The following is a 26,427-nucleotide window of genomic DNA, read 5'->3' as shown; positions in this document are numbered from 1 at the left end:
TGGGGCGTAATTGTTCGTCTTTCTTCATTATCCTTGTTAGTGCAGAACAGGAAGACGTTACTCATTCTCGCCCCCGCCCTCTCTCTCTCTCTCTTCCTCTCTATCTCCCTCTCTTGTGGGTGGGGGTGGGTGTGGGTGTAGGGGGTGGATTGCCGAATGGTTAGCTCGTGCGCGTTGTATCATGAGGTCTGTCATTGAGTCAATTGACGCGGTTTCGTTTCCCCAGTTGTACGTGACAAGGAGTAGGATCGCCTGTCCAACCTCGTGGGTTTTCTCCCGTGTCCTCCGGTTTCCTCCTACTGATAAACCCCTAAGCGCAAGCGAATTATTGAAGTAAAATTGAACCATATGTTAGTCACGAAATGACCTAGTTTGTGTCGATTGGGCGTTAACACACAAACACACACACACCTATCCTACTGATAAAGACCCCTAAGCGCAAGCGAATTATTGAAGTAAAATTGAACGATATGTTAGTCACGAAATGACCTAGTTTGTGTCGAGTGGGCGTTAACACACAAACACACACACACACCTATCTCTCTCTCACAATTTTCAGCTAACACAGTCAATGCATCATCTAATCGTGGACTACCTTTGATATTGCGAGGATGGTTTAGACCTTACTCAAATTATCGCATGATGTGCTCCATTGAGTTCAGATAATACAAACGCCTTTGGAGACACTAAAGTATATTAGATAGTTTAAGAAGCTACAGCTATAAGCAAGCAAATAAATTCAAGCTAATAGTGAGTATTGTATTATCCTATCTAGTTTTTTATTTATATTTTGATTATCAATAGGCAGATTTAGCTCTGACATAATATATGTTTAAGTAACTATGCAGCATTTGCAATTTTCACTAAAATATAAATTTTCGGACGACTTAAACCACGCTAATATGTGCACAGATTAATTCGTGTTAAAATGTTTAATTAAGAAAGCAAAATCGAAATATCAACGCTAGATACACTGTAAAAAATAAATAAATAAAAAAGAAGCAAAAAAAAAAAAAAAAAAAAAATTCTGGCAGCAGATTTACCACAATTTTGCTTTGTTTTTGTAATTTGTATTCTGTTTTTACTTTTTTTTTTTGGGGGGGGGGGCAGACAATTATTTCTGTTAAGTGACCATATCATGTTTATGTTGATTAACAGGTAGAATTGCATGAACAAAATCGAGTATATCTGCTGCAAGAAGATATTCTGTTAAATATAAAACAAAATCATCTGTAAAAAATAATTTATTATCTGTAAACGTAATTTTTCAGTCACGAATTTACAAAAATATTAAAAATGAAGAGAAATTAAGAGCAAGAAATCTAACATGGCTTCAAATTTTGTGATTTCTAAAGGCTATAGGTTACTTCTTTCTATCGTACCTTCTTCTTCTTGCAATTTCTTTTTATCTTCAATACAAAGCTGGAACAAAATGATGAAGCACCTACAGAAACGTGAAATTAAAAGGTCTAACTTTCTTGCATTAAACATTAATTAGCTTATCAAGACCATAATCAACTCTCCATGCCATCGTTAGCCTGCGATATTTAGTGGATTTGAATACCTTTTATGACGGATGATTTAACGTAAAAATGGATAATCGAGACTTTGATTTTTATCGCACCGACAGCAATAATGACGTTGACACCATGGTTCAGAGTGAAGCAATTTGACTGAACTTTTCAACATATCCTGTTTTTATTATCTGTTCCTAATGTTCCTTTAAATATAATGAAACGATCAAAGTGATAAGCAGTAAATATTCGCTTGGACATCAATATAATTGCAAATTAAATTCTAAGACAAATTTTTAATTTAAAGAAAAATTACATAAACATGTTTGAAGTGTATTTGGATAAAAAGAATATTTCCTGGTTAGTGTCCAGACCAGTTTGTATTACTACTTTCGGTGTGAACACGCACGTATTATCGACGCCATGATGTGACGTCACACATAGAACACGACTAAAGGTCAGACATCTTATACAGTGCTAAAATAAGGCTTCACATTAGCGTTGTGAAACAGTTCGGGATGAGATATAATTGAAAGAATTTAGAAAACCCATTAAAATTAATAATAGTGGTCTGAAACCGTAAAGCAGCACTACTCTGTTTTAAGGTAAACAATGAAAAAAGATAACATCCCGACACAAACTTATTTCAAATCTAGTTTAATAATATTTTAACATTTGGAGCTATTCATAAATCATGCAGTTGTATATCGATGGGTATTGAACTCTATTTTATACATATTTAGATAGTAACACTGTGGTTTTAATTTTCTATGGTTACTATTGTCTGCGGAATTATAAAAATGATATGTCCTGTTTGGCGTGATATGTTCGCAACATTTACATCGAAGATCGGGGCATTTAGATACATAAAACCGGTCCTTGTGATATATATAAAGTAGTACAGCTTTACGGTTGTGCTAATATTTTTGGATATATATTGATTTCTAATTGTGATGGAACTAATAATAGCTGTTAATAATATTTCAGGTAACCGAGTATGAAGAAGTATCCGTTACTTATCATCCTCGTTGTACTGGTAAATGTTGAGGACACTAAATCCCAGCAAGATTTAACCATACAGGACAAATCAAAGGGTGAACCTGTCGTTCAGGCTGTGGTTGATGCCATTAGAAGCCATTGTATATTTGCCTCGGATCGCTTGTTTTTAAGACGTTTAGCTCTGGTTCAATCTAACGATGGGGAAGATTCTAAAACTTATAGAGATGGTTATCATGGTGGAATCTGGCAGGTAAGTTACCTCTATATTAATTAAATGGGCATTTGGGAAATTATTTATATAGCTGTATATTAATCACATGGGCACCTGGCAGGTAACTTACCTGTATATTAATTAAATGGGAGGTAATTTAGTTGTATATTAATTAAATGGGCATCTGGCAGGTAATTTAGCTGTATATTAATTAAATGGGCATATGGGTGGTAATTTAGCTGTATATTAATTATATGGGTATATGGGAGGTTATTTAGCTGTCTATAAATGGGCATCTGTTAGGTTATTGGTGTTTCACACAATAACAGTGTTTTGTTATCATGGTGGAGTCTAACAGGTAATTTAGGTGTATATTTTTAAAACTGATTTTAGATTGATGAGGACAAGTACAACCAAACACAGACCTGTCCTGGTATTCTGGAAAATGTTTGTGAAATTATTGAAACCAGGCTGGAAATCAACTGGCAGACGACCACGTGGAGAGATTTACGTAAACCTTTGTATTCCGGCCTGGCTGCTTCACTGTACGTCATGTATAAGTCTAACATATCATTGAACACCACAGACGGAATATCAGGAAATCGGATGCAACAGTCGCTGATCTGGAAGACTTTGTTTGCTCCGGGAGTAGATGCGTCGACCTTTATAAATATTACTGAAGCAAATAATGGTAAGTTTTGAATTATCCCGCAAATGAAATAAAATGGGGTTTAACGTGTTACTTTTCTACTCTGCACAAACCGGGTTAATGAAGATGGGCATACGTTACGCAGTGTTCTGGGGGAGGGTATTTTATCTGGATAGCTGCCTGTATACGAGACCGCGATATGTTCCCTCGACTATATGCTGTTCCTTGCTAGTCCAGTAGTGCTGGCAAACCATGCTGGAAAATACCAAGGAATCTTCTGGACTATTACAGGGTCTTCTGGATTACTGAGTATGAATCTGCGAATTATTATTCAGTAGTGTAGTTCATGCCAGAACCTACTAGGAAGGATTGTCTGATTTAAAGATGATTTAACAACCAATAGTGTTTTTTGAATCAGTCATTCTTTAAACGTGAGCCCTACAATGATATACAACTGTTCTGGTTGGTGATTTCTTTATAAACACCTAAAAAAAAGAACGGAAAGCCAGTTTAAAGTGCAAAACAAAAACTAAATAGATTAAGGCAATACAGTATATACAGGTCAAACAATGTTTTATATTTTATTTTCAAACTTTCGTTATCTTCATATTTTGCTTTTTAAAGTGTGTAACATTAGAATATATTTTATATGGAAGTTTATTTTACCCTGCAGATGTTTGCAAGAAAGCGATAGATTTAGCGTTTATTATCGATGGCTCCGGCAGCATTGGAGCTACAAACTTCAACATAATTAGGCAATTTATGATAGAAGTCACAAACCGTTTGGATATCAGCCCGAGAGAAACCCAAGTAGCTGCCGTTCAGTTCAGTTCTAGTGCCAGGAAAGAGTTCTATTTAAATGACCATTCTACAGAGGGGAGCTTAAACCAGGCTATTAATGGAATAGCTTACATAGGTAGTGGTACCAATACAGCTACCGGACTAAATCTTGCTGCAAATCAGGTATTTGTTCCCGAGAAAGGAATGAGAAATCATTCTGCAAAGGTAGCGTTGGTAGTAACGGATGGACGGTCTAGTAGTCTGATAGCCACAGAAGCAGCTTCTCTAATATTAAAATCTAAAGGAGTAACAGTGTTCGCTATTGGTGTTGGAAGTGGAATAAATGAAAATGAATTAAAGGCCATCTCATCCGATCCTGATTGCACCCATGTTTTCATTTTGAAAGATTTTTCAGAAGTTGAGACCATCATTAACGCAATACAGAAACGTGCATGTCAAGGTAAGTTCTTGATTATTGATACAGACAAACACCAAAATGATAGGCGAATGGTCTAACGCGTGCGCTTTAGATTATATGGGCTGTCAATGAGTCAAGTGCCGTGACTTCGATTCCTATCGTGTAGGTGACAAGGAGTGGGGTCGCGTGTCCAACTTGGTTGGGTTTTATCCGGGTCCTTCGGTATCCTCCAACCGCCAAAAATCCATTCGCGAGAGCGATTTATTTAAATAAAATTGAACCTAGTTTAGATTTCAGTGCAAGGGATCATGTATAAAGCACAAAGGCACATGAAACAAGAGCCATGTCATTATTGTACAATAACACAAAATATATGTTCGGGACGAACAGAAAGCGCTAGCTGTTAAATTAGTATTTAGGAATCTTGCTTTAATTTAGTTTATATATATATATCAACTGCTAGTTGTATTTACTAATTTTATGAAATATAGGAACATAAAACTCCCAGTTAATATAAATATAAACTAAATTTAAGAAAGCCATCAACCACATAGTAATATATCATGACTATACTGTTTAATATTTATGCAATTTTATAGGTCTACTAGTACTTGAACGCGACCCTGTTGATGACTCTGGAGAAATAGAAAAAGATATACCTTTTACAGGGAATGAAACAACAGTAAACCTCGTCATTCCAGCACCACCCACAAATTCTTCAGCTAATTCCACTAATACTACAACCCTTGTTGTAAGTTACAGTCAGTGTATTTTCTATCTGTCTTGGCTTAAAATATAAAGGAATAACATGGGGTTTAACTCATCGTCAACACAATATCTTTGTCATTTTTAGTCTTTTTATGGCCAAATTTGAAATGCGAGGGGAGAATTTCCCGGACTACCACGTTTCTGCATATTCGCCTTAAAATTCCCAATGCCACAGAATCTTTTACGTACTCTAACAATTTGCCTTAGTTAAAGGTACAATGACGTGCAAAGGGATAGAATGAGGTTTAAAGTCTTGTCCCCGTTGATTAATTTGACACTAACATAATATGGTAATGTTTATCATTTATGCAATGCCGGAGGAGGGGTTAGGGCGGAGGATGTTTCAACTCACTATTCTTTAAGTTTCAACTGCCACGAGATATTTTACGTGCAGTACCAATTTCTACAAGATCTTCCGATTTGTCGTCCCATAGTCCGAACTAAGCACACTTTATATCTCAACCTGGCAGGCGCCACACATGACTAGTAAGAATCGGATGATGACGAAAATACACCAATATTAGACATCAAAAGAAACTTTTTTTTTTCAACGAATTTTTATGCGTTTTCACCAGGTAGTAGTTCTTAATGCACAAGTATTGTCCTAATTTTCAGCTTATATTTAAAATCTACCTCGTTATTCGATTTTCAGTAATCTTTACATTTTGCTTGATAAAGACGAGAGTATCCTCGTTGAAACGTCGCTTAATATCAAACTCAGTAATTGTATATCCGTATAATTGTATCTTGTGTTAATATGTTCAATTACTAAATGCCAATCAAAGGAGATATTTTTTAATAGGTGTATAGTTGTGTTGCGTAAAAACTATTAAAACGGCAGTTATTATTATTATTATTATTATTATTACAGACAGACGTATCATGTAGTGTGGTGTATATCTATGCGTCTTATGACTCAACTCATCCAAGCGCTGCTCTCTATTCTTATAGTGATGTAGCTCTAGCGGGATCACCATCAGTGATGACGATAAACGATGAAAATGGTCGACCTCTATACATCACCTACGAGGGTGAAAAATACAACCCGACTGCCACCAAGACGGCTGTAGGCTGTGATAATCCTACTATAAATACAAAGATTATACAGGGTAAAAAGGCTGGTAAGTACAAGTATCACAATATTAAAGCAAAGGGAGGTAAATACTAGTATTACACTATTAAAACAAAGGGAGGTAAGTATCAGTATCACAATATTAAAACAAACGATAAACGTTTGTTTGTTAAAGATGCATTGTGTAAGAGTTAAATCTGCCTATTTCAAGTCTTTTGTTGGCTTCACATGTTATATATACTATTAATTATACATGTTATATATACTATTAATTATACATGTTATATATACTATTAATTAGACATGTTATATATACTATTAATTAGACATGTATTCACATGACAAGCCTATAATCAACCCACTAGACCATCGGATGCTGGAGATAATTGAAACATGATCGCCTTTTAATGATTTAATTAAAAAATGGATCTTGATCAGCAAGTACCGTTAGTACGATAATAAGCAATCTATGCCAACACATCTTGTCAGAACTTCAAAGAGTGATAACTTCGTTCAGAATAAAGTAATTTGAATGACATTTTCAATAATTTCATTTTGCATTCTATATTTCCGAACGTCCAGCTCTTTAACTAAATCTTACAAAATGCATCTTTAACGGCGTGCTTTGTGTGAGATATCGGGAGGCCCTGTCGGGTGCCCCCCCCCCCCGCCAAAAAAAAAACGAGTACACTATTCAAATTGGATTAATACCTAAATCTTTAGCATTTCACATGTCGTACAATATACGGATGTTTGACATCTCTACTGCATCGCTTAAATAGTGTTAACATAGTTAACATTTTTTTAAAAATAAGTTTCCAATGTTGTTTTGTCCGTACTGAGAAATCACATTACATTTCACCCCAGAAATCGAATTTGCTAATTCTTTTAAGCACAGTTCTGTCCATTTGGCTTGATTTGTATCAGCTGCGTGACAAAGGCGATCACATGCATCGTCGTGCTATATGTGTACAACGCAGTAATTCTTTATTACTCTCAATTGCTAAATGTCACCTATTGCTATATGAAAGGTGTACTTTTTTTCTTGCAGGTGCTGATATAACGTGTCTAGAAAATGGCGTAGAAAGGGAATGTACTCCTCTTGATTTTCAATTAAGTCAATTTTATAAATACACGCAAAAGAGTACGTAACTATATGCTATTTTTAGTTTTTATGCGTTGATTGGGTGGGGTGGGTGTGTCTAAAGACTTGGCACACAAAAACGTACTGCTTGGAGTTAGGTTGTTCTAGAATACACACACGGTATCATAGTTTATTAATTATTTGGGTACTTACACTACCCAACCATAACCCTAACCCATGTGGATCTATATACAGGTACAGGAAATTATGCAATTTCGTCCCACAGTGAGTAATTACGAATTGTATTCTGTTCCCAGAGCCGAGGCACATTCATGCTTATGGCCATTTGAGAGTTACCTTTTGGGATTAAAATCGGTGTTGATACGCTCCATTTAAACATACATTATGCAAGAGCTAAATCTGCCAATTGCATGTCTTTAATTAGACTTCAGATGTTATAGAAATTGTTAAGTAGACCTTTATTTACATGACAAGTTCAAAATCAACTCTGTAGACCCTCGGATGGCTTGGATACAACTTGGAAATAAACAGTCGTTCATTTAAAATTAAATCAAGAAATGGTCGACCAAACTAACGTTTACCGTTAGTCACTGACGTCACTACCGGAAATTGGTGATGAAAAGCCTACCAAGCTAGGGTACTATAGCCATTGAGAGTGTTACTTGATATTCGAGAATATGTGGGTCGAGTTATCATCTGTCCATCAAACGATCGGCAATTCTCGTAGACGGTGCGGACACAATTGATGCATATTTCTAGTCCAAATTTCCAAGAGTGACAACTCCGTTCAGAATAAAGTAATTTGACTGCAATCTATTTTTGAATTATTATAGTAAGAATGGCCAACTCGTTATTACAGTCTTAACAAATGTATCTTTAATTTGTTCTACTAGGTGAAGTAGTGAATGTTGCGAATCCTTGTTACAGAGGAAATGATGTTTCTGATCCGACCAAAGCTTTCCACCAGAATCCTCTCGACTCTACCAAATTGATCAAATGTGATGTTGAGGGTAATATGTATGTCATACAATGTCCAAGTGGAGAAGAATACCATCAAGACAGGTTCACGTGTGGTGACAATAATATATTACCTATAGATCTTGGTGTACCTTTGGTATCGGGAAACACCCTCATCCAAGAATCAAGTGCGCCAGTTCCTAAGTTGTTGGAGGCAGTCAATAGCATATATAATCTAGCATTAACTATCCAAACCGAATTACAGAACAAGGGTAAGTTGATGTTTGATGATGCAAAATATCGATTGTCACATGTTCTCCACAATATATGCGAATTATCGCCCATAACAGGAAATGAAATGGAATGGGAACCTACTGTTCTGCACCGACTGGGATAATGAAGTCGGGCATACGCCCTACGGTGTGCTATGAGGGAAAATTTGTCCGGACAGCGGCACTACGGCCTACTCTTATTTCGAATTCCAACTGTCAATGGCAAGTGGACAAGACGCTGGCACCTTTTGGTCAACACCGGGATCGAACCTAGGACCTCCTGGTTTGTGAACCAACGTGTCACTCACTGAGCCTCCATAACAGGAAGGGGGGGGGGGGTGGTAGATGGCCAAATGGTTAGCGTGAACCATGTGTTGGTCCCGAAATTACCTTGTATTTGTCGAGTGAATGTTACCCCCCCCCTCTCTCTCTCTCTCTCTCTCTCTCTCTCTCTCTCTCCATAACAGGAACACTCTTATGTTACGTTGTTGGATGACATTATGTATGAATATTAATTATAACTATTATTAATGAGTAGCATCCCTTTCTTCATTCGATCGTCGAGCTAATGTCCACCTCATTCGATGGTGATATGTTTCCTGGGAATCTTTACAGAATAGCCTAGTAGCCGTGTTTGATAGACTTATCCAATTTGAAAAACATGCATATTTTGTTGCTCGTTTACATAAATGGGGGATAACTCTGTTACAGCCTCAAAGATCATGAATGTTCACCAAAACCTTGTAGAAAATGTAAATTAAACGGACACAGCTCACCAAATATTTCTACGCCAAATAGGGCCAAAGTTATTTTTAGTCTCTCTGTCTGCCTTTCCCTTTTTCCCCCTTTTGCATGGCGATTTTTATTGACTTTTTGGTGTAGAAAAGGGTTTGAAAATACATTTTCTGCCAGGTTTGGTGAATATTCATGATTTTGGGGCGGAAGGATACAAGAGTTGTGAGGTTGGTTACGTTGAAATGTAGGGCCGGAAATTGCATGTTTACTTTTCTCTACTTCCAACTTGTGTATCTCAAGTTTTTCATGGTGAACCTCATACATGATTTTGGGCAAGAGTTTGCCACATGTTGCTCCATCTGTGGCAGAAAGCGTTCTACCCATCGAAAATTTGGGAAAAAGTTAGATTAGAGCCGGTCTAAGAGACGAGAATTAACATTAAAGTCAATGGGGAAATAATTAGTGATCTGTGGCCAAACATGACCAATGCAAAGGGAGGACGAGGTGGAAAGGTGAAATGACTATAAATAGTAATGTTATAAATTTACTCGTGTATTTGTTGGACCTGGACTAGTCTTGAATTTCGTACTAGTGATTTTCTAAGACCTGGACTAGTCTTGTATTTAGTATTTTGTTTATTCACTATCTGGACTTGTCTTGTATTCCGTACTTGTGTTTTTCAGGATCAGGACCTGAGCTGACTTGTAAAAAGGACAACAAACCACAGAACTGTACTTTATTTGACGTCCAGACCAGTCAGTACAACACGTTCTTGTTAAAAGGTATTATCATTTAACCAAATTCCGGTTGCAAAATATCTAAGAATAATATAAACCATGTAATATTATTTTATGTTTATTTGCCATGCGTATATGCTTATTAAGACACGATTGAAATGGAGTTTGGCATCCTAGGTTTTAAGTACCAACCGGGTTGATGCAGGTTGGCATGAAACATGCAGTAAAGCCAATCGAATTCCAACTGCTAATTACTAGACGAGTTTATTAAAAAAAAACCTTGACCGTAGGAATTCTAAATATGAGTATCCCGTCGCGCCGCTGCAAAGGGGGAGCCACGGTGGGTAAGTGGGTAAGACGCTGACTCGTTAGCCAGGAGGTCGCGTGTTCGACCCCTGCATTGCCCGAGAAAGTTAATCGTGATTTTCCGACGTGGTTTCCCCTTGTCAGTGGCACAGGGAGGAGGGCCTGCCTAGTCGTTCGGATGGTAAAAAAAGCCGAGGTCTCGGCGTGCACGTAAAGATCCCTTGACAGTAGGAATTCGATATAAGAGTGAGCCATAGTGTCGCTTCTGGGCAAAATGTATGGCGTATGCTTTCCGGGCAAAATGTCCCTCATAGCCCACTGTATGGCGTATGCCCGTCTTCATTAGCCCCGTCGTAGCAGTCGGACATTAAACCCCATTTCATTTCATTTCCGCCGCCAAGGCACAATTATCTTCATAGCACACTGCATGGCGTATGGCCAACGTCCTTAATCTGGTTAGGGCAGTAGAGTAGGACGTCAAACCCTATTCTTTTTTGTTTGTTGTTTTATCCATATATTCATATATGTAAATTGTTTAAAACAGCAGTTCGCATGTTTACATTAATGTCAGAGTGATACCTTAATATTTAAATTATCTCTTCAGATTCGTGGTTGGGTGTTCCAAATCCATGTGAACCGAATGCTAATCTGACAGTTAACAGCAATCGTCTACACATAAACGACCTTGATCCCAAGAAGTTTATAATTTGTGTTGAACCCAATACAATGTATGTTACCCAATGTCCTGGTAACCGGACATACGTCCCTGACTCGTTCATCTGTAGAGAATAAGCTTTGAATAATAATGGTTATGCTTAGTTACATTAGCTACATTTTGTTATTAATATTTTAAAATGTATTTCTGCCCTTGGTTTCGTTAAGTTACATGAGCTACATTTTGTTATTAATATTTTCAAGTTTATTGCTACCCTAGGTTAATTATTTTTAGTATTTTTTATTTTTAGTATTTTAAAGCTTATTTCTACCCTTGGTTAAATATAGTTACATAAGCTACAAATTTATTTTTAATATTTTAAAGTGTATTCCTACCCTTGGTTAAATAGTAACATGAGCTACATTTTGTAGTTAATATTTTAAAGTGTATTTCTGCCCTTGGTTTCGTTTAGTTACATGAGCTACATTTTGTAATATTTTAAAATTTATTCCATCCCATGGTTAATTATAGTTACATGAGCTACATTTTATTTTTCATATTTTAAAGTTTTTTCCTACCCTTGGTTAAATATAGTTACATAAGCTACAAATTTATATTTAATATTTTAAAGTGTATTTGGTTAAATATGGTTACACGAGCTACAATTTATTATTAATATTTTAAAGTTTATTGCTACCCTTGGTTTCGTTTAGTTACATGAGCTTCATTTTGTTATTAATTTTTATTGCCAAATTTATTGCTACCCTTGGTTACCTATAGTTACACGAGCTTCAATTTATTATTAATATTTTAAAGTGTATTCCTACCCTAAGTTAATTATAGTTACATAAGCTGCATTTTCTTTTTAGTATTTTAAAGTGTATTCCTACCCTTGGTTAAATATAGTTACATAACCTACAAATTTATTTTTACTATTTTAAAGTGTATTCCTACCTTTGGTTAAATATAGTAACATGAGCTACATTTCGTTATTAATATTTTAAAGTTTATTGCTACCCCTGTTAAATATAGTTACATAAGCTATATTTTGTTATTAATATTTTAAGGTGTATTCTGGCCCTTGGTTACCTATAGTTACACGAGCTACATTTTGATATTAATATTGTAAAGTGTATTCCTGCACTTGATCACCTATAGTTAAATGAGCTACGTTTTGTTATGAATATTTAAGGTGTATTCCTGCACTTGATTACCTATAGTTATACGAGCTGCATTTTGTTATTCATATTTTAAAGTTTATTATTACAGTTAATTACACGATCTATGTTTTGTTATTAATATTGCTACCCTTAGTTACATATAGTTACACGAGCTACGTTTTTTTTAAAATTCTAAAGTGTATTCCTGCTCTTGGGTGCCTATAATTACATGAGCTATTTTTGTTATTAATATTGTAAAGTGTATTGCTACTCTTGCTTACATATGGCTACATGGGCACAGTTTTGTTATTTTTAAATTACATGATATAGGTGCTTTAATTATAACCCGCATCATTGATATTTTGAAGTGACATGATATAGGAGCTTTAAGTATAACCCACATCATTTATATTTTGAAGTGACATGATATAGGGGCTTTTATTATATTTGTGATTACAGTTGTTAGTAATTCATATCTATGCAATTAATTACATTAAAATCTTAATAAAGATATTACATATGGAGAGAAAGGGAGTACGTAACGTTTACTCAGCACAAACTAGACCATTTTGCGACTAACATTTGGTATAATTTGGTACAATTCAATAATTCGCTTGCATAGGGTTCTTTTTAGCAGTTAGAGGAAACCGGAGAAAACCAACGAGGTTAGTCAGGTGACCCTACTCCTTATCACGTACAAGTGTGGGATCGAAAACAATGACAGACCTTCTGATCTAAAGCGCTCAGTGAGTAACCAGAAGATCCCAGGTTCGAGACAGTTCCTCGGCGTAGTTTCCCCATGTCAGTGGTAAAGGGCGGTGGGCGTGGCAGGGTACAGCATCTAGTCGTTCGATTGGACAAAAGAGATAGAGAGAAATGGGGTTTAACGTCCACTTTTTACAAACTAGGACATTTCGGGACTAAGATATGGATACATTTTATTCCATTAATTAACTTGCGTGTTAGGCTCTTTAGCAGTGGGAGGAACAAGAGGACCCGGAGCAAACCCACGAGGTTGGACAGGCGAGCCCTTGTCACTTTCACGTCCGGAATCGACTCAATGACAGGTCTTATGATGCAACGGCAGGCGTTAACCGTTCGGTCACCCCCCTCCTCCCGCGATTGGGCGAATTAAACATCATTGTCGAGCACGTAAATGAAGTTATTGTATCCTGGCATCCACGGTGGCTAATTGAGAAAGGCGCTTGCTCGCTAAACTGGAGGTCGCGGGTTCGATCCCAGTGTTGGCCGAGTAAGTTCATCGGGATTTTCCGGCGTGGTTTCTCCTTGTCAGTGGTGCAGGACAGCTGTCTATTCGTTCGTAAACCGAGGTCCCATGTACGCATTGGCGTGCATTTGAAAAAGTCATTTGGAATTCGATATAATAAGAGTAGTCTGTCCGGGCAAAATTCCTCCCATAGTACACAGTATGGCCCGTCTTCATTAGCCCAGTCGGAGTAGAACAGTAGGACGTAAAGTCCTATTTCATTTCATCTCACTTGGAGCGATCCATTACAATTAAAAGGTTATTGTGTCCCAAAGTCTCAGTTAACGTCCACTCGACACAAACTAGGGACTAACGTATGGTTGCATTTTATTTCAATAATTCGCTTGCACGTAGGGGTCTTTAGCAGTGGGAGGAAACCGGAGGACCTGGAGAAAACCCACGATGTTGGACGATCCTTTAATGGGACGAAAAGCAAAGGCCACGTGTATACCATTGGGTGCACGATAAAGACCCCTTGACATGTAAATCTATATATGACTAAACCCTAAAATATCCCTACCGACACTACACGGTGTATGTTCGTCTTTATCAGCCAAGACATTGCCGGAAAATAAGACGCTAAACCCCAGAGAGAGAGAGAGAGAGAGAGAGAGATAAAGAGAGAGAGAGAGATAAAGAGAGAGAGATGGGGGGATTCGGGACTAACGTATTGCTCAATGTTATTTCAATAATCTGCTTGCACGTAGAGGTCTTTAGCATTGGGAAAAACCGGAGAACCCGGAGGAAACCCACGATGTTGGACAAGCGACCCTTCTCTTTGTCATGTTCAAGTGGGGGAACCAATCTAATCGAGTCAATGACAGATCTTAAGATCTAAAGTGCATGCGTTAAACCATATCGCCTGGATTGATGTTTTAGATTATGTTATGAGTTGGGTTAGTCATTACAATAACATGGTACATGTAATATTATTCCAATCAATGGCTGCTTTCACTTACAAAGTGTCTTTAGACTAACATGGTACTTTGTAATTTTTTAGTCAGTGGTACAAATGTTTATGGTGATTTTTGAAATATGAACCCAGTTTAACTGAACAATTAATTAGTGTGGTTTCCCCTTGTCAGTAGTGTAGGACGGGAACTTTCCAAAAACTGTGACTAGGCGTTCGGATGGTGCAACCCCCTCCCCCCCCCCCCAAAAAAAAAAACAACCGAGGACCCGTGTTCAGTTCACATTGGCGTGCACGCAAAATACCCCTTGATAGTTGGAATTCGAAATAAAAGTAGGCCATACCACAGTGTATGACGTTAGCTTGTCTTCATTATCCTGGCCGGTGTAGAAAAGAAGGACGCTATATAAAAACCCCAATAATTTCATTTCATATCGTAGAGTGTAGACCTGCAGTTATCAGTGTAACGGTAGCTAGAAATATCGACCACAGTTAACGGTGTATAACGGTTAATATAGCACGCGACGACACTACAGGTAAACTTCATCAGTACACCAGATGAATTGGCAAAATATCAAATTCAGACAGGATAAATCTTTCTCAACACAAATTATATGAAACGGATTTTGCTTAAAATCGAAGCTCGCTTGTATGAAAAATACAATTTGGAAATTGTCAATATCCGGTAAACTCAATTTAAAAACGTTGAGAGTAATGTTCTAGTTAAAATCTGCCCAACGTTTAATTATTAACATTGTGTTCTTCATGTCGGGTTATGTTAAAACGAAACCAGTGAAAAGTATACTTGATAATTTCACGGAATATAAGCATTCGCGTTCCTTCCTTCAAAACGGGAGGTACGAAGTCACTGAATTATCCTGCCATCTTAACTATCTGATCGATTCCTAGAATTGTCTAATTATAAAAAAAAATAATTGTTGGTTAACTCATAAGTAGCATCGCTTTCAGTGACGGTCCTTGACTTCCTTTTATATTTAGTCCGGGGAGGGGGGTGCACATAACTATATGTGTGGTTTAATGGTCGAGAGCGAGACGTTAAGTAATATATTGATACTGCACGAGACGTTAGACGAGTGTTGTTTCAATATATACTATTCAAAAAAAGTAGGGGATATTTGATTTTTAAGTGTTTTTAAAGTCACCTAATGAAACTGACGAAGAAACAAATGACAAAATGAAATGAAGTTCACATTCATCGATTTATTCCAAATGATCGTTAGACTAAGTAAGGCACAGACTGACCATTATAAGGGTAAAATGATACCCGGGGTCAAACAGCAAAGTTACCACAGCATCACAACCAAGTCAGTAACGGGTAAATCCTCCTCTGTTTGCCAAACAAGCATTCATCCTAATGAGACGTCTAAGGTCATTTTGGTCCAGATTGTCCCATTCCTGTTGCAACGCAGCAGCAAGTTCTTGGACATTGGCAGGACGTTGTTGACGTTGACGTAACCTCTGTCCAAGCATGTTCCAGACATGCTCGATGGGGGAGAGGTCGGGACTCAGTGCTGGCCAAGGTAATGTGGTGATGTTCTGTTGTTGGAGGTAACCTGTAACGATCCTGGCCCTGTGACATCTTGCGTTGCCATCCTGGAAGATGAAACGGCGGCCATGACGTCGTGCGAACGGCACAACATGGACTGCCAAGATGTTGTCCCGGTAGTACTGGCCTGTAACACGCCCTGCAACAACATGTAAAGCCGTTCTTCCAGCAACAGTGATGCCTCCCCACACCATAACAGAACCACCCCCAAATCGATCATGTCTGATGACGTTAACGTCTTGGAAGCGCTCGTTTCGACGACGCCACACCCTCCTACGTCTGTCCAAAAAATCAACAGTGAACCTTGACTCATCTGAAAACATCACAGTGCTCCAGCGTCGATTATCCCAGTGTTGACGATCCCTACACCAACGACGTCTTGCCTGAATGTGATGATCTCTCAAACAAGGGATCACGCGAGGACTTTGGGCGCGAAGGTGACCCCTATGCAGTCGATTCCGAATCGTCTGGCCACTCACTCTCACACCAGTGTCTGTTTGAAGACGAGCGCTGATCTGATTTGCTGTGATGACACGATTTCTCAAGGCCAATGTACGGATAAATCGATCCTGGGCTTGAGTTGTCGCCCTTGGTCGACCTGAGCGTGGTCTGTCCTGTACAGATTGTGTATCACGGTATCTGGACCATAGCCTGCTTATGACAGACTGAGAAACATTCATCGTCCGCGCCACAACCGCCTGTGTTGTGCCGATCTGTAGCATGCCAAGAGCACGTAACCTTTCATTTTGGGTAAGCCGACGCATATCAAAATTTGTTTTCTCGTCACTAAAACAATTAAACTGATGTTTCCACCCTGGAATTCAATGCCACAATGACTGTAACATTCAAAGTCAGAGTCGTGCAAATCTTGGGTTGGACCCCCATCATGATCCCAAGCATCACATGCATTCCATGCGGTAGCTATTGGTGCGTTTGGGCGTCACATGTAACTGGAAATGTTTCTTCTGTTAGGTTCTATAGTGACTTTTTTCGTAGTCATTTGCATATTTTAGTATTATGCCCCCAAAATCAAATATCCCCTACTTTTTTTGAATAGTATATTACGGACTGTCTTTCGCTCGAGACCATTAAACAACTTAAAATACAGACACTATCCCGCACGTAATTTTTCAATGAAATACGTCACGCGAGTCCAATATTTCATCTAGTACGATTCGCAAGTTGAAAATAATGGTACGCCAACATCAAAGGATGACGTCACATCTGTATTTTAAATCTACTGAAAGCCATGTCCATATTTCATAGAAAACAATGCCTAGTCGTTCGGGTGGGAAAAATGCGTTGAACATTGCAGAAAAGAAGGTGGAAACACCGCTGTTAGGGCTAAATTCCCCATCCGCTTATTGTTCACGCAACCAGTATAGAATGTTTTGACCTGTTTTTTTTCTAAACAATATTTATTCACAGAAACTGGATTGGAGAACGGGCAGAAGCCTATAGGCCCCCTCTCCACAGCAACTGATTTCTTTTCTAAGTTCAATAGTTTGTGGAACTGTAGTGGTGATAAACACCACAGACCAAAACACTCTTTCAAGTTGAATTTCATTTCTGAGTCTAATATCTTGTGGAACTCTTGTGGTAAAAAACACCACAGACCAAAACATTATATCAAAATTATTTTAAGTTGAAATTCTTGTGTAATGTATTTCGGATCTCTTGTGGTGAAAAATTCAACACAAAAGACCCCAAACTGAGGTTTGTCTGAAAATAACCAAAGAATTTTGTATAAAATAGATTGCATTATTTCAAAAAACATACACATGTACATATGTATATAAATCACGTTATTACACCCATCACAATATGTATAGTAATCTTTATTCAGTAGAGAAGGTCAAAGACCCATAGTACAATGCATAACACAATTGAACACAATACTGTTAGGTGTATATACAATAGCTATCTGAAACCAGATACCCTTGGAGGAGCTAATATATTTTGCCTTACTAATAAAGCATGGTTTATGTACGAAGAGATGGACATTAGAAGTGTTTTATCACTAGATGTACATATATCGATCATATTTCTGACATCATAATACCTCTCGTATCTTTTGGGAATAAACTTCGTTCTAACTTCATTCAGACATTCACAGACAAATAAAAAATGATATGAATCTTCATTTCCTACTTTGCATAATGGACAACGTGGTGAGTTATTTAGGTTTCTTCTGCATAAGTTTACAGATAGTGGCAAGCGATTTAATCTAAGTCGGGTAATATTACGCCGACACGACACTTTCAATTGACATGTTAAATATGCTTCTTGACATAACTCTAACTTGAAATTACTATAGTCTTTCAAACTTTCGCTCAATGCCACAGTTTGCTCGACCATTCTTGGATGTTGACGTCTTTTAAACGTTGTTTGAAGGACACTATGAAAAGTGAACATTTCCAATACTTTCGTTTTGGAAGACGAACGCGAATCCAAGAGAAAATAGTAGTAATCTGACATTAGTTACCCAAGTTGTGCGACCAACTTCGTCTAGTTTTTTCAGCATTAGGTAGGTTTGTTTAGGGTACCTTGTTATTGGCATGTTAATCAGATTGCATCAATATTTGACACAAGATGACATATAGTAAACATTAAGGTTGGATCTACCACATTCTCCCAAATCACCAGCATTGGATGCAGATTTGTGAATTCCCAATATAAATTTACAATAATTGGTGTGTATTTTTTCTATGTCTGCCCTATACTGATAACACAAAACTTGGGATCCGTACAGGAAAATTGGTTTTATAATGCTATCAAACATTTTAAACGAAACGTTTAATGATGGATGACCAATCTTTGTTATTAGTGATTTTATATGGATTAAAGCTTTTTCTGCTTTTAGTTACAGATTTTGCAAACATTTGCTCCATTTTAACCTAGAGGAGAAAAGTAAACCCAAGTAATCACAATATGTGCAGATATCGATATACACGCACAAAATATGTATATACGTATACATATGTCGGCATAGCTTTTATCGTTTCATCGTTTACCGTGAAACAAAGTATAATGCAGCTTTACAGTTGTGCTAATGTATTTGGATATGTATATGTATCAAGTTATTACAACCATCACATCTGCGGATATACACTGCCTTGTGCACTACTCCTCTGAAGATGTTTTACTGTAAACCATTCCTAAGTTAAGTGTCCAGATTGCTCCACGAGTTGACAGTATTCAGCGAAAATCATTTATGTTTAAATTAATGCATGGACATGGAGATGTCCTTTCTCTTTGAACAAACGGACCAAACTTGTACAAAACAATTAAAGTTATATTAAGTATCAAAACCGATGTACACGTACGTGCGTGTGTTGATAGGTAGGGAACTCTTTTATACATTTAAATGAAATGAAATGAAATGGGGTTTAACGTCCTACTGTTCTGCTCTGGGGTAATGGCGACGAGCATACGCCATACAGTGTGCTATGAGGGAAATGTTGCCCGGACAGCGGCACTACGGCCTAGTCTTATATCGAATTCCAACTGTCACGGGATCTTTTACGTGCACTCTAATGTGTACACGGGACCTATTTAAAGTTGAAAATCTTGTGTAATGTATTTCGGAACTCTTGTGGTGAAAAATTCCACACAGAAGACCCCGAACTGTGGTTTGTCTGAAAATAACCAAAGAATTTTGTGTAAAATAGATTACATTATTTCAACAAACATACACATGTACATATGTATATAAATCACGTTCTTACACCCATCACAATGTATGCAGATATCGGATATACACGCACAAAATATGTATATACGTATACATATTATGTTGGCATACCTTTTATCGTTTCATCGTGTAGCTTTACGGTTGTGCTAATGTATTTGGATATGTATATGTATTAAGTTATTACAACCATCATGGGAGATCACGTGGCTAAGTGGGTAAAACGCTGGCTCGCTAGCCTGGAGGTCGGGTGTTCGATCCCTGCATTGGCCGAGAAAGTTCATCCAGATTTTCCGGCGTGGTTTCCCCTTGTCAGTGATGCAGGACTGAGGGCCTGACAAGGACAACTGTCTAGTCGTTCGGATGGAACGCAAAACCGAGGTCCCGTGTACATATTGGCGTGTACGTAAAAGATCCCTTGGCAGTTGGAATTCGATATAAGAGTAGGCGATAGTGCCGCTGTCCGGGCAAAATTTCCCTCATAGCACACTGTATGGCTTATGCCCGTCTTCATTAGCCCAGGTTAGGAGCAGAACAGTAGAACGTTAAACCCCATTTCATTTCATTTCATTTACAACCATCACATGTGCGGATAGACACTGCCCTGTGCACTACTCCTCTGAAAGGCGAAGATGTTTCGACTATAAACCAGAGAGAGAGAGAAATGGGGTTTAACGTCCACTCGACACAAACTAGTTCATTTCGGGACTAACATATGGTTTAATTTTATTTCACTAATTCGCTTGCGCGTAGGGGTCTTTAGCGGTGGGAGGAAACCGGAGGACCCGGAGAAAACCCACGAGGTTGGACAGGCGACCCTACTCCTTGCCACGTACAACCGGGGATTCGAAACCACGCCAGTCGACTCAATGACAGACTTTATGATACAGCGCGCGCACGCTAACCATTCAACCATTCAGCCATCCAACCCCCCGACTATAAACCAAGTTAAGTGTCCAGATTGCTCCACGGGTTTACAGTATTCAGCGAAAATCTTTTATGTTTAAAATCATGAATGTCCTTTCTCTATGAACAACCGGACCAATCTGATTAAAATACAGATCTGTATTTCGTTTCGTTTTTTTATACTTTCGATTGCCTACACTACATGAAGATCTGACAAGTTATAGCCATAGGTCACGTCAGGGGTCAAAAGACCGACTTATGACCCTATGACGTCAGACATTTAACCAATCAGCCCTGCTGTTACTAGTGGATTACCCACAGTTCCGTGCAAAACAAGCCTAAAGCTCGACGTAACAGACCGTTTCATTCGCTTATCCCTGGCACCATTCAGAACCCGAGTTAAATAACAACTCTTCCAGATCCAAGTTTGAACTATAAAAACGAAACGAAATAGGATCTGTGTTTTAACCAGATTGCAAACGGACCAAACTTGTAAAAAAAAATTAAAGTTATATTAAGTATCAAAAATGGTGTACATGTACGTGCGTGTGTTGCTAGGTCGGGAAATGAAATGAATTGGGGATTAACGTCCTACTGTTTTGCTCCGATTGGGCTAATGAAGACGGCATACGTTATACAGTGTCCTATGAGGGAAATTTTGCCCGGACAGCGGCACTACGGCCTACTCTTATATCCTTGTCAGGCCCTCCGTCCTGCATCACTGACAAGGGAGAACCACGCCGGAAAATCTGGATGAACTTTCTCGGCCAATGCAGTGATCACCTTACCTCCAGGTTACCGAGCCAACGTCTTACCCACTTAGCCCCTTTTATACATTTAAAATCCGACGGCTGCTCTAAAACTCTTCTGTAAATTAATTTGATTATCGTTTTTCGTTATTAGTCAATAACGAGCTATACGTTTTTCGATATTGGAAAGTAACTAAAAACAACTAGCTCGTTTTTCGATATTGGTGAATAATGAATAACTAGCTACTCGTTTTTCGATATTCAGATTTCAATTAAAAAAAAAAACAGATTTCAGGGATGGATATAGAAAACTGAGATACTCATTTCATTAAGACAAATAATAAACTAACAGACAAACTCATATCTGTAAACGCCCAAAACCCATTTCATTAAATCAGTTTTAGGTTGATATTTGACTTTAGACTGCTGCGACATCCTGAATATCACAATTATGTAAAACACGGCAGTCTATTTTATTTAATATGAATCCCCGAATCTTTTTCATAATACAGCAAGAATTTCATTTTACTAACTTTAGTTATTTGAATTGAATTATTAATGTACAGAAGAGGCAAATTGTAAAAATTTATAAATGCTTTTAACTAGTTTTCTATCACACCAATATTTGAATTGAATTATTAATACACAGAAGAAGCAACTTGTAAAAGTTTATAAGCTTTTAGCTACTTTTTTTTGTATCACGCTATTATAATGTTGTATTTGATATTTTATAAATGCATTTTGTTTAGTTTGTTTTATTACTACTAGAATGTTTTGATATTTTAAAAATACATATTGTTTAGCTTGTATATCACAGCATTATAATGTTATATTTATGAATACATATTGTTTAGCTTGTTTTTGTATCACACCATTATAATATTATATTTGATATTTATAAAAACGTGTTGTTTAGCTTGTTTTGTTTCACACCATTGCACGAAGTATCATAAGCTCTGTCATTGAGTTAACTGGCGTAGTTTCGATTGCGCGGTTGTATGCGACAAGGAGTAGAGTCGCCTATCCACCCCCGTGGATTTTCTCCGGGTCCTCCAGTTTCGGCCCACTGCTAAAGACCCTTACGCCCAAGCGAATTATTGAAATAAGATTGAACCATGTGTTAGTTTCTAAATGACCTAGTTTGTGTCGAGTGAACGTTATATATTGTTTATCGAATTTTGTATCACCCCATTATAATGCTATATTTCATATTTTATAAATACATATTGTTTAGCTTGTTTTGTATCACGCCATACATATTGTTTAGCCTGTTTTGTATCACACCATTATAATGTTATATTTATGAATACATATTTTTAGCTTATTTCGTATCACGCCATTATAATGTTATATTTGATATTTTATAAATACATATTGTTTAGTTTGTTTTGTATCACACCATTATAATGTTATATTTATGAATACATATTGTTTAGCCTGTTTTGTATCACGCCATTATAGTTGATATTTCATAAATACACATTGTTTAGCTTGTTTTGTTTGATATTTTATGAATACACAATGCTGGAATAATCATATTAGTAATAGCTAATTCACAAACTACTCAATACGAATAACAAAAACGTGTTGAATGGACTAGGAAGGCGAATACGTCTGTCGTTCAATTTGGAATGTTCACCGAATATAATTGCTTAGAGATTAGAATAAAATATTTAAACATTGAATATAAATCATTTTATATATACTTATGTTTTATAATATTTTCTTTTGGGCACATTTTGGTCTATATTAAGATTCCAAAGAACAGAATCATACGCCCTTTAAGGCAATGCGAAATGGTCACAGATAAATATTTCATAATAATAATTTATTCATTCCAAGGACATTCTTATTTCCGACATTCCCTCTCAATATGTTCCATGTTACATGGTGTCCCTTTTCCGATTTTATAACATTTTTATAATATAATGAATTTGACCCAGTCAAAAAGTGCAGTTTGTCGCATGTTACATATAAATAGTAAGTTTCTCTATAATAAAGAACATGTTGATTGTGCCATTTCGAATTTTAAAAAAAAATTATATAGTATAATATACTCTTCAAAAAGAGTAGGGGATATTCAGAAACAATACAAAACTGCTGAAATGCACTGCTGTTCTTTATTAGAGGTAACCAATGTATGTTAATAACAGGCCAATTGCCTACACATGAACATAAACAGTTCATCTGGGCAGCTTATCTGACGGCCCCATTTCACTCCCAAAGAGATACACAGTTAAAAGTGAAAATGGACGTTTTAGATTTTTGTCTTAATAATGAGTAATTGCTCCACCAATCCTCAGACATTCAGCAATTCGTCGTGGCATGCTCCTAATCAACCGTCCAATCACGATTTGGGGCAATCTGACCCACTCCTCTTGCAGTGCCACGGTCAATTCTTGCAGTGTTGTCGGTTGACGTTGAAGAACACGTCTCCCGATCAAATTAAATGTAGCACACTAAAGCAAAGATACACTAACCAGTAAATCTTATGAAAGAACCGATAAGAAAGCAAACATGGATAGGATAAACCAGCAAGCTTCAATTTCCATCAACCCTTACTTGAAGTGTCAAATTTGACAATGAACCCCTCCCACGTATATGGCGCTATTGCGTGTCGCATGTGCAGCTCAGTGGTTCTGTTGGGGCGATAAGTTCTTCATCTGTGAACATACTCTCAAAGCATGTCAAGTGTCCATGACTATTTATCATATCGCAACCTGCATAGGTATTTGCGTTTCAATATCCCCTACTTTTTTAAGAGTATATTAACTGGGAGATGTATTTTCCTATATTTAAAAATATTAGTAAATACCACTACCAGTTATTATATATACATGTAAACTAAATTAAAGCAAGACTCCAAAATACTAACTTAACAGCTAGCGCTTTCTGTTCGTCCTGAACATATAGGTTGTGTTATTGTACTAATGTCATGGCTCGTGTTTCATGTGCCTTTGTGCTGTACACATGATCCCTTGCACTGAAATCTGAACTAGGTCATCTCGAGACTTACATATGGTTCAATTTTATTTAAACATTTCTGTATTGCGTTAATGAAGGTCTCAACTTCTGAAAAATCTTTCAAAATGAAAACATGGGTGCAATCGGCATCGGATGAGATAGCCTTTAATTTCTTTTTATTTATTCCACTTCCAACACCAATAGCGAACACTGTTACTCCTTAAGATTTTAATATTAAAGAAGCTGCTTCTGTGGCTATCAGACTACCAGATCGTCCATCGGTTAGTACCAACGCTACCTTTGCTGACTGATTTCTCATTCCATTTTCGGCAACAAATACCGATTTGCAGCAAGATTTAGTCCGGCAGCTGTATTGGTACCACCACCTCTGTAAGCTATCCCATCAATAGCCTGGTCTAAGCTCCCCTCTATAGAATAGTCATTTAAATAGAACGCTATCTGGGCACTAGAACTGAACTGGACGGCAACTGCTTGTGTTTCTCTCGGGCTGATATCCAAAGGGTTTGTGACGTTGATGTTAAGAGGTCCGATGCTGCCAGAGCCATCGATAATAAACGTTAAATCTATCGCTTTCGTACAAACATCTGCAGGTTAAAATAAACATAACACACTCATACTTTATATATAATATATTCTATTGTTACAAACTGGTACCGGTTCCACAGTCTGCTGATCACAGACTGTGACACATTAAGCATGTTGGCTACTGCTCACTGTGTAGAACCCATTTGAAGCATGTCAATAGCACGTAGACGTTCACCATGTTGAAGACGTCTCATTGCAAATTAAACGAAACGCACTAAAGTAAAGATTCGCTAAACAGTAAATCATATGCAAGAGCCGTTAGGAAAGCAAACATGGATAGGATAAACCAGCCAGCAAGCGGCAGTTTCAACCCTTTCTTGAAGTGTCAAATTTGACAATGAACCTCTCCCACGTGTATGGCGCTATTGCGTGTCGCTCATGCGGCTCAGTGGTTCTGTTGGGGCAATAAGTTATTCATCTGTGAACATACTCTCAAAGCATGTCAAGTGTCCATGACTATTTATCATATCACAACCTGCATAGGTATTTGCATTTCAATATCCCCTACTTTATTTGAGGAGTATATATGGGCATATCAGTATAGTTAATTATCTTAATTGCATATTTGTGTGTCCTAACAGGTCAAGCACAGTTAGTATATTAAAAGCACATTGTATGTTTATATGTATAAAAGACCATTTTTTTACAACGAAGAAGCCTAATGAATTTCAGCAATTTCCGTTCACTACGTCTAGAGTTATGGCGCCTGTTTCAGTTTGTTGAACCTTGTGAATGCTTTAACGACAACAGTTATCATCCATTCTGTATGAAATGTATATGCATTATTTAAATTAGCGACACAAAGAAGTCTATTGAATTTCAGCAATTTCCGTAGATTGGTTCTAGAGTTATGGCCCGTGTTTCAGTTTGTTGAACATTGTGAACGCTCGAGCGACAACAGTCATCATCCAATCTGTATGGAATTTATATGCATTATTTAACTTAGTAAAAGTTAAATTTTGTATATTCCTTCCAGAGTTAAGGGTCTTGTTTCAGTTTGTAGCATCGTGTGAACCTTCAAAGGACCAAAATTATGATCTGATCTGTTTAAAATTGTCTTGTAAATTTCCCCCATTACCTACAAAAGATTAAATATGCGACAACCTTTGTTGACCGCCAGGACGACTTACCAGCTGTGAGCGTGATGGAGTTCGAAGATGAGAATTTTCTGCTTAGGGTAAGCAGAGATAAGCAATTTGATTGGTTGATGCTTTGGGACTCGATAAGTTGAGTTCTAATTTCTAAGTGAGAGTGATGAAACTTGGTGTATAGTTTCATTACATCAATACCTTGACTAAGATCGATAATGAGCATTTTCTGCTCAGGGTAAGCAGAGCGATAAGCAATTTGATTGGCTAAGAATTTGGAACACATTAACTCTCCGTCTAATTGAGATAGAATGTTCAAACTTGGTATATGTGTTTAGTGG

General features: G+C 37.4%; 1 protein-coding gene across 1 annotated transcript; it reads left to right on the top strand.

Moving 5' to 3' along the window:
• The first annotated feature begins 597 nt into the window (after window positions 1-597).
• Window positions 598-12,862, top strand: LOC126809880 (uncharacterized). Its single transcript, XM_050534738.1, has 10 exons — window positions 598-750; window positions 2,502-2,763; window positions 3,118-3,415; window positions 4,047-4,613; window positions 5,171-5,322; window positions 6,211-6,460; window positions 7,463-7,555; window positions 8,410-8,745; window positions 10,164-10,262; window positions 11,128-12,862. Exons 2-10 carry the CDS (start codon window positions 2,512-2,514, stop codon window positions 11,313-11,315), a joined length of 2,235 nt encoding a protein of 744 aa, XP_050390695.1. The 5' UTR covers window positions 598-750; window positions 2,502-2,511; the 3' UTR covers window positions 11,316-12,862.
• Window positions 12,863-26,427: the final 13,565 nt, after the last annotated feature.

This window comes from Patella vulgata, chromosome 2 (genome assembly GCF_932274485.2).
Source record: "Patella vulgata chromosome 2, xgPatVulg1.2, whole genome shotgun sequence".
Lineage (NCBI taxonomy): Eukaryota > Metazoa > Mollusca > Gastropoda > Patellidae > Patella > Patella vulgata.
Note: the sequence above shows the minus strand (reverse complement) of the source record. Positions and strands in the feature narration are given on the sequence as shown.

Coding starts and splice junctions, on each gene's coding strand:
- LOC126809880 (XM_050534738.1), top strand. CDS start 2,512: ATGAAGAAGTATCCGTTACTTATCATCCTCGTTGTACTGGTAAATGTT. Junction 4,614..5,170: donor ACAGAAACGTGCATGTCAAG/GTAAGTTCTTGA, acceptor GCAATTTTATAG/GTCTACTAGTACTTGAACGC. Junction 6,461..7,462: donor TATACAGGGTAAAAAGGCTG/GTAAGTACAAGT, acceptor TTTTTCTTGCAG/GTGCTGATATAACGTGTCTA.